Source organism: Camelina sativa, chromosome 5 (assembly GCF_030686135.1).
Source record: "Camelina sativa cultivar CO46 ecotype springtype chromosome 5, ASM3068613v1".
Lineage (NCBI taxonomy): Eukaryota > Viridiplantae > Streptophyta > Magnoliopsida > Brassicales > Brassicaceae > Camelina > Camelina sativa.
In genome coordinates this window covers 31,557,914-31,567,597 of record NC_141884.1, presented here as the reverse complement: position 1 = coordinate 31,567,597, position 9,684 = coordinate 31,557,914, and the positions used below count along the sequence as shown (strand labels likewise).

At 31.9% G+C, this 9,684-nt stretch overlaps 1 protein-coding gene across 2 annotated transcripts; it reads left to right on the top strand.

The window, feature by feature from the left end:
• Positions 1-928: 928 nt before the first annotated feature.
• On the top strand, positions 929-4,533 carry LOC104787601 (putative acyl-activating enzyme 12, peroxisomal). Of its 2 annotated transcripts, none has more exons than XM_010513208.3 (3): positions 929-1,262; positions 1,332-2,185; positions 3,346-4,533. In XM_010513208.3, the coding sequence occupies exons 1-3, from the start codon at positions 1,065-1,067 to the stop codon at positions 4,031-4,033; spliced, it is 1,740 nt and encodes a 579-aa protein (XP_010511510.1). In that variant the 5' UTR covers positions 929-1,064; the 3' UTR covers positions 4,034-4,533. The 2 variants fall into 2 exon arrangements, with proteins under 2 accessions (XP_010511510.1, XP_087307094.1); XM_087450968.1 differs by having other exon boundaries at positions 975-1,262; positions 1,332-2,200.
• Positions 4,534-9,684: the final 5,151 nt, after the last annotated feature.

The following is a 9,684-nucleotide window of genomic DNA, read 5'->3' as shown; positions in this document are numbered from 1 at the left end:
GTTTACAAAAGAGTGGTTAGAATTTATATTTTACAATTAAACAAAATTATATGTCGATTTGGGTTTACAAAAGAGTGGTTAGGATTTAGATTTTATAATTAAACAAAATTATATGTCGTTTTGGGTTTACAAAAGGGTAGTTAGCATTTAGATTTTATAATTAAACAAAATTAGATGTCAGTTTGGTTATATAAAAAATGGTTAGGGTTTAGATGTGATAATTAAATAATTGTAAGATAATATTAGAATTAACAATTTTAAAATTGATTGATCTACAGAATTTGTTTCCTTAATTAAGATTTGTTTCCTTAATTTAAAGGGGGTGAATAAGAGAGGTTCACCCCTAGGGGTGAACCCAAGAATTGTCTTTTTTGATTACTTCATTACTTGCATCAAAATTCAAACAAACAAAATAAAAATACAAATTAAGAGCGTTAATATATATAAGGAACATAGAAATTGACCAATCATTCAGATTTATACATGGCGGTGACCCTATTGGAACAAAATCTAAACAAATTAAAAGCAAAATTACAAATCATAATTTCGTTCTAATTGTAAAATCTAAACCAAGCCAATATTTAATTTTTCTTAATTAAAAATATACAAAATTTGATTCCTTAATTTGTTTTGCTTTTTATTTAATTTTGATTTAAATTTTAAATGAAATAATTTATAGAAGATTCTGATTGGTTGAAAAGGATGAAGTGAACAACAAAGTTCACCCTAGGAGTGAACCCAAATATTTTTCCAAATTTATTGCTATTCAATTTATTGATACAATTATTTGGCTCTACCATGTCGATCAGTAGAACAAATAAAAATGTGGCTCAAATCCTGATCACATAAAAATGTTGATAAGGAAAAGGACCCTTGCAATAAGTGTGAGCGACTTGTTGTTTTGTATTCCCAAATTTATCAGTGTTTTATATCTCCTATAACTACCAACTGCCCATCTTAAAAACATAAATATAGTATCTGTTTTTCTACTTATAGTATCTATTTGCATATATCTCTTTACTTACACAGACATTCACTAAACAAAAACTAAGAAGAAGAAGAAGATGGATAATCTGGCGTTATGTGAAGCAAACAACGTCCCTCTAACACCTATAACATTTTTAAAGAGAGCTGCGGAGTGTTATCCTAATCGAACATCGATCATTAACGGACAAACTAATTTCACTTGGCCTGAGACCTATGACCGTTGCTGTCGTCTAGCCGCTTCTCTCATATCTCTTAACATCGCGAAGAACGATGTGGTAATATGTCACTCTCTCTCTCTTTCTCTTTCATTCATATAAGAGGTATGTGACTATAATTGTGTTTAGGTGTCCGTTGTGGCTCCAAACATACCGGCCATGTATGAGATGCACTTTGCCGTTCCCATGGCTGGAGCTGTTCTTAACCCTATCAACACTCGCCTGGACGCAACATCCATTGCCGCAATCCTCCACCACGCCAACCCCAAGCTCTTATTCATTGACCGGAGTTTTGAGCCCTTAGCACGAGAAATCATTCAATTACTACCATATGCCGACTCGGAACTGAACCTGCCGGTCATATTCATTGACGAGATCAGTTTCCCAGAGAGGGTTTCGTCCCGGGAGTTAGACTATGAGGGTCTCATCCAGAGAGGAGAGCCTACGCCCTCGTTGGTCGCACGTATGTTCCATGTTCAAGACGAACAAGATCCGATCTCGTTAAATTACACGTCGGGTACCACAGCCGACCCAAAAGGTGTGGTGATTACTCACCGAGGAGCATATTTGAGCACATTAAGCATGATTATTGGTTGGGTAATGGGGACCTGCCCTATCTATCTTTGGACTCTCCCTATGTTTCATTGCAATGGATGGACGTTTACATGGGCAACGGCGGCTCGCGGGGGCACCAATGTGTGTATGAGGCATGTGACTTCCCCGGAGATCTACAAGAACATAGAAATGCATAACGTGACACATATGTGTTGTGCTCCTACGGTTTTCAACATTCTTCTGCGAGGAAATCCACTTGACCTGTCACATAGGTCTGGGCCAGTGCATGTTCTGACCGGGGGTTCACCGCCACCCGCTGCTCTTCTTAAGAAAGTTCAGCAGTTTGGGTTCCAAGTTATGCATGCCTATGGGCTTACGGAGGCCACTGGTCCAGTGCTCTTTTGTGAGTGGCCAGATGAGTGGAACAGGTAATAATCATATAGGTATAAGTTTATCCTGATATATTTGAGACTTATTTTTAACATTAATTATTTAAAAGGACAATTTTTAAGCAAATACCCTAGGACAGCAATAAATAATTATTTTTTGTTCTAAACGGCAAAAATACCATCACCTTCTTAAAATACTATTACAAACTCTTTAGTCCAAAAATATCCCAAAAAATAAAACTAAATTTGATGAGTTTTTGATCTAAAAGTTTCGGTCTAATAATGTTTGTTTTTAGGGTTTCCGATTATTATATGAGGTTTAGGGTTTAGTATAAAAGTTTAAAATTTAGTTATAGTTTTATAATATTTTTAGGATATAAATATTTTACTGGTTTTTTTTTTTTTTAATTTCTCTAACCTTTATCTAAAATTTAATAGTGAATATTTTTTTTTGGGAAAATACTTGGGTGAGGCTTTCTGTTCACCTCCTTCTTTTTCAATTAATCGGACTATGCCACCTAATAAAAAATAAAAAAATTAATATTATTATACTTTTAGAAAAACTAATAATATATTATTGAGTTTTGGTTTACAATGTTATATGTCAGTTTTGAGTTTATAAATATAATTTATATTTCACAATTAAACAATATGATATGTCAGTTTGAATTTATAAATAATAATTAAGGTTTAGATATTATAATTAAACGAGAGTATATTGTCAAAAAAGAATTAAACGAGATTATATGTCGGTTTGAGTTTATAAAAAAGAGTTAGAGCTTATATTTTACAATTAAACGAAATTTTATGTCGATCTGGGTAGACAAATAAAGGGTCAGATTTTACAATTAAAAGATATTACATGATGGTTTGACTTGAAAAATGATGATTAGAGTTTAGATTTTACAATTAATTAAACGAATTCATACATTGGTTTAAGTTGATAAAGGAAAATTACAGTTTGAATTTTATAATTAAACGAGATTATGTGTTGGTTTAGATTTACTTAAACTATTTTTTTCTATTTTTTGTTAATGATTTTTAAAAAATTTATTAATATATATTTTATTTATTTAATTTAATATTACATGACATTGTTTTATTGGCTTAAATAAGAGATGTGAATGAATGGCTACTGACAAATGACAATGTTTACTACTTTAAGATTATATGACAGCCCTATTACTCACTTTAAACAGATTACCAGAGAATCAACAGATGGAGCTAAAAGCAAGGCAAGGCCTAGGCGTCTTAGGCCTAGCTGAAGTTGACGTGAAGAACAACGAAACTCAAGAGAGTGTCCCACGCGATGGGAAGACGATGGGAGAAATTGTCATTAAAGGAAGCATTTTAATGAAAGGGTATCTAAAGAATCCCAAAGCTACATTTGAAGCATTTAAGCATGGATGCCTCAACACTGGGGACGTAGGTGTGATTCATCCGGAAGGATACATCGAGATCAAAGATCGGTCCAAAGACATAATCATCTCAGGAGGCGAAAACATCAGCAGTGTTGAGGTCGAAAATGTTCTTTACAAGCACCCAAAAGTGTTTGAGGCTGCCGTCGTGGCCATGCCTCACTCTCAGTGGGGTGAAACCCCGTGTGCATTCGTTGTTTTACAAAAGGGCGAGACTGATAAAGAAGATCTTGAAGATAAATCTTTGAGCAGAGAGAAAGATTTGATAGAGTATTGCCGTGAGAATCTGCCACATTTTATGTGTCCGGGAAAGGTGGTATTTTTGGAGGAACTGCCTAAAAACGGGAATGGAAAGATCCTTAAGCCTAAGCTAAGAGACGTCGCTAAAGGTTTGGTTGCCGAGGATAAGGTGGATGTTACATCTAAAATAGTTCATCGGCGTGTTGATCACTTTACTTCTCGACTTTGATTCTATGATTCTATGAATCTAGGACTTCTATACATATGTATGGTTGTCTATTAGGTAATGAAGAATGATAAATTATCTTTTCCCATTGATGACAACTACACTAAACCTATAAGAAAAGAAGAATTAGTCGAAGAAGAAGAAGCAAAGCTAAGGAAGAGCACGACGAAGAGAAGAAGATGTTGTCGAAGAAGAAGAGTAACTAACTACAAAGAAGGGAGAAAAGTAAACGTAAGGAGATGTTGGGCCTTGTGGTGTTTTGGTAATAAAGGTTAATGGGCTAAGGAACTTGCATTAGTTGGAGTGTCTACTTGAGTGTAGTAGTTATAGGTTGCTTGGAGAAGTGAACCTAGTATTTAATTAGTAGTGTGGGTTGTGTAAGAGGCATGATTAACGTTTAGGTTTCTAGAGTAGCAAGTGGAGATAAACCAATACGTATGTTGTCTTTTTGTGTAAGCATTATTTAAAAAGATCCTTAAGAAAAATGTTGTTTCTTGTGTTTATCTCTCTAATGTTCTATACGGTTTGTGTGAATCAAGAACAAGACACAAACGAGAGTACTGAGCTAGAGAGATGTAAGGCTTGAGACAAAGCGATAAGACACAAGGAAAGCTAACCTTGGAGTGAAAAGTAAGATTCGTAACAAGAATACATGATCACGCATCTTTAACTTAGAAATGATTACATGTAGTAAAAAGTAAGAACTAAATATATTGGATGACACATGTACCAATTATATTGTGTCAACGTCTGGTTCACATCACAACTAAATTATTCCGGATACACCATTTGTCGGTATTCGGTGTTAACTGGCGTTGACCAACAAAAATATTCAAAATATATATTTTTTAATATTAGAAAATTGGTTTATTGAATCATTTATGTTATGATCTTGTATATTTAGTATATATATTTAATATTTTAATGCATTGATTCTTACATTTAATTTACAATTTCAGAACTAAATTAATAGTGAAATACACCTCAATTAAGTAAGTGAATCTGCTTCTCTTGAAATTGTCAATTACAAATATTAACTTCCTTCTTATTTGACTTATTTTAATACCAAAGAACTTCTATTATTGAATACTTTTCAGTCACACAAATTATTGAATACTTGTTATTCCTAATGCGTTTGTAGCAAGAGTACATATACTTGCAGGTCCTTAAAGCATCTCACCTTTGGTCATAGTAACTATAAGTGGGAAAAATAAAAGAGTGGTCAGCATAATGAAATCCAATGTCTGTTAGACACAAACTTAACTTTGAGATTGCTTATGAAGTTAACTGAAACAATCTGACCACAATCACGAGACAGAAGTGCACAATAACATGAAGATTAAAGGAGCTTCAATTATTTAAATTAAACGACCAAAATAAAGAAACAAGTAAAAGAGAAGAGAAAGAGAGATTTTACAGTTCAATTAATGATGGAACAAACTTCAAACATTCATTGATTATTCATATACATACAAAGTCACCAACCTTCAAACGTTTTTGACGGATGTGTCAAAGTAACCTAAGATTTCAAGGTGTAATGACTGAACAATGTCTCTACAGCTAAGCTAAGGTAATCTATTGTAACATTCTACGTAGACAAAAACGAAAAATAATAGAAAGTACCAAAACAGAAACGAAAATTAAGAAATCCAATTTAGAAGAACTTAAAGGATAACAGAAACATGTAGAATCTTTGAGAATAGCTATAAGCAAATCAATGAGCTTCACAAGCAAAGTGGTAATGGATGAACAATTCCTCACCGGAGAACATAGATCTAAACACAAATCAGAATCAGTCAAATAGCCACATCTTTAACTTCATCTCTCAACCCTCTCGACCTTCAAACTACTATTTATTTTAGTAATTATTAATTACAAATTGTGACGATTTATGTTGTGTGCACCAGGATTACGATACTAGGTGTCACAAATTTTGAAGAAATTTTGCTACACTCACTTAGCATTTGTTACTATTTGTTATTACATACCTACCTTTAGTAACCAATTAGCTACCAATTATATTAACTAAAATTTTGTCACTAATTTAAAACTTTTAGAAGTTAATATTTGTTATTATTTTTTTCTAGCAAATAAACGTAACTATATGCGCATATTCCTCTAGTGATATGACTTTCATTAGAAAATAAAATGCAAAAGATAGAGTATATGACTATCTAGTCTAAAGTATGCATGGTAACAACATACAAAACTCTTTAGTCTAAAGTTTTTTTTTGTATAACATGTTTTTGATTTTCTATATTAAGAACTTATAGGTTATGTTATTGCATGGTAAAACAATACAGAAAATTTTACATAATCTTTGCTCTAAAGATTTTTGTGAATATATAGATGATATATCAATTAACATATTGCAAGGTCAATTCTGTTTCTTCTTATTTTAGATTTGTACGTATTCAAACATGTGTGCCAGTTTGGGAATATATCCATATTGGATTAAATGTTGATACGGTTTTCCTCAAAGAAATCAAAGAAGACAACAGTTTTTTTTTATAAACGAAGACATACCATTTTATGTAACTTACCAAGTCTTACAAACAATGTATATAAACTCATAAATTGTTCTGTTAGCAAACAATGTTTATCAAATTTTTGTTTACTAAATTTGAAGAAATTTTTAGAAATACACTTTTTAGTATACCCTTTTCACAAATATATATTTCATATATCCATTTTCAAAAATACTTCTTTTAAATTTTAAAAATATAAAATTTTATAAGGTTTATAAGATATTTATGGATAGTAACTACTACTTGGAGACTCAATTAAAAGATTTATAAATTTTTTATAAGGTTTGAAATGGTTTTTAAAAGATTTTGCAAGGTTTTAAAAGTTTTCTAAAAAGTATACTATATTTATAATTGTATATGTAAAATTTTACACACAAATGAAATTAGTTTATGCAGAATTTTACACACATATTTTAATAAATATAATATATTTTATTTTTATGATATTTTAATAAAACTTTAGAAAGAGGGCATTTTTAAAAACTAGTATAGAACATTAATAGATAAATTAAAAGAAAATGACATTTTAATAAATCAAGTTCATTGTTGAAGAAAAACGAAAAAGAAGGCTAAATGCGATTCTCTACTTGAACCAAATTTTTTTGGTGGCAAGGTCGTAATGGCTCTGTCGACAACGATCCATTTCATTTTCTTGATTACAAACACATGTGACCAAGAAAAGCAATTGTGAATACTAACTATTGACCGACATTTCGTGCCTAATGTTCATAATCAGTTAATATCATGCACTTGTGTCCTTGTCAAAGACTGTATTAAATAAATTAAGAACAAGCAACCCAAAACTAAAATTATATAAAACGAACCAATAGTAACAGAAACTACAAACTACAAGCCTTTGTCAATTTATATAGCTTTCTTCAATGTAAGTTCAAACCTATTTAAATTGTAGAGGCAACAAATGTCACTGATCATAATTAGTCAAACTCGGTTCTTTGAAGTATTATTTTTTGTGGACGACTTAATTTATTACATAGTTTAACCTTTTCTCTATATTCATATAAACTCACGGGCAAGGTAATCATTTTATGTGAGATATTTCATACACAGACAGAACATTCCTTTAGGTTGGAGTACACAGGCACACAGCCTTCAATGTCCGAACCTTATTACCTAGGCAGATTCAGTATATATGTCCACGGTCCACCAAGTCACTTTTAACATGTGTAGTATCGCATTTTCTTGTTTGGCAGCAAAATATATAATTTACTATTTTTAAAAATGTTTTGATCACTTTCCAATATAGAATCCATTCCTCAAACAGGTGGTTCCTCTAATATCATGTTTTTGTTATAAAGTAAAAATGAAAGTGAGATTGTTAGGTGTTTTCTGTGAAAGTCTCCAAAACTTTAGGCATTACCTGCATGTGATCCATTTATTATTCTTCGAATATTACTTTTTCTATTAAATTATGTGTTGAGACCTTTAATAATCTTCTATATAAGATACTAGGAAAGTTACCCGCACGCTTGTGCGGGCAGGAATTTAATAGAAAAAAATCCAATTTTATTTTCTAAATTATTAAATCAGAATTTTGTATTTTTCAAAAAAAAATGTTTATTTTTTTTTTTTAATTTCACTTTTTAAAATGGAAAAACGAATAAGAGTACTCAATAAGATGTTTATTATAGTATTCTATATATATAATATCTTAATTAAGATTTTAAAGCCCATTTACAAATTTTCAAGTATTTAATGAGCCAAATACATTTGTTATGTTTAATTTTAATTAGAATAATATAGAAAAGAAAATCACTCTGATCTCTGGAATTCATGAACTAATGTTCTTTGGTATATTCTTTGGTCTATAAATATATGAACTAATGTTATTTGGTTAATTATTTGGTCTATAAATATATGAACTAATGTTCTAACTGACTTCCTTCATTTAGACCATTGAGATAATATAGAAAAGCAACCCATATAAGGGTTTCTAGTACTTGGTCATACAAACATTCAAAATAATTATAAAGTTTGCATATACAAAAAAAAAATTTAAAACTAATGTGCCTTCAGTTTAAGTCCCTGAAGTTTTCCCTTCATGCTCCATTACATGATTTATGTAATAACGTCCACCAAATTCCAAGCTGAAGATATAGAAAACACATTCATAAGTTAAACACATTCATATGATACACTACTTGATATTAATGAACATTCAAAACTTACATAGCCTTGTGATGCTCAAGTCCTTCAAACTCCGGTTTTATAAAGATCTTGGAGGAGGCCAGTGTGTTTACAATACACGGTTTACCTAAGGATGTTTAAAGTGTTATAAAAGTTTGGTAAATGAGTATACCACATAGTGTCTTTGCACAAAAAAAAAAAGAAAAAAAAAGAGTATAGCACATAGTGTTTAGCATTTGTTCAATCAAGCAAGTGTTATTAAAAGTACATACCTTCATACTCTCCAACCCTCCAGAAACGTAGTAAACAAAACACCGGTTCGGTTTGATATGTGAGATGGCCTCCCATGAAGACATAAAACGGGTAGCATAGTTGTTTACTGCACAACACTTTATAGTTTCATTCCTACAGATGTAGATTGTTGAAACATTTTATGAAAGAGTCAAACTTATAAATCTGTAACACCCGCAAACCGAATTGTGCGTTTTGGGCGAGGGTGTCGATCGACACCAAGGGGGTGTCGGTTGACACCATTGTTTTTCTGGTTCGACCAGTTTGATTTTATTATCGATTTGGACCGGTTTGGTTTAGGGAAAACCACTAAACCGAGATATTTAAGTGTTTTGTCGACCAGAAGGGTTTTGGAAAGTTCTCTTGTCGCCGTTTAACGCTTTTGAGAGAAAAAGAGGAAAAAGTGTATTCTTGAGCTTTTTGGTGATTTTTTGGTGAGACTCTTGGCTGTTCTTGAGAGATTGGAAGCTAGGAAAGATCTAGAAGCTTGCTAGGAAGGTTGGATTTGTTACTGTTGGTCAGAATCTTCCTGCAGAGAGGTGAGTGCATGACCATGGCTAATCTAAGCCTTTGATTCCTTGTTCTTGCTTGTTTGTTGCTTGTTTGTGTGTTTTTCTTGTTGGGATTGGTTGCTCAGGTTCCTACGGATGTATAAGGCTTGGGTTTCAAGTATTGGACGATTTGGGGGAG

Excerpts from the sequence above, each read along its gene's own strand:
- LOC104787601 (XM_010513208.3), top strand. The coding sequence starts at position 1,065 with ATGGATAATCTGGCGTTATGTGAAGCAAACAACGTCCCTCTAACACCT. Across the intron at positions 1,263-1,331 it reads ACATCGCGAAGAACGATGTG|GTGTCCGTTGTGGCTCCAAA; the intron begins GTAATATGTCAC and ends AATTGTGTTTAG. Across the intron at positions 2,186-3,345 it reads TGGCCAGATGAGTGGAACAG|ATTACCAGAGAATCAACAGA; the intron begins GTAATAATCATA and ends CACTTTAAACAG.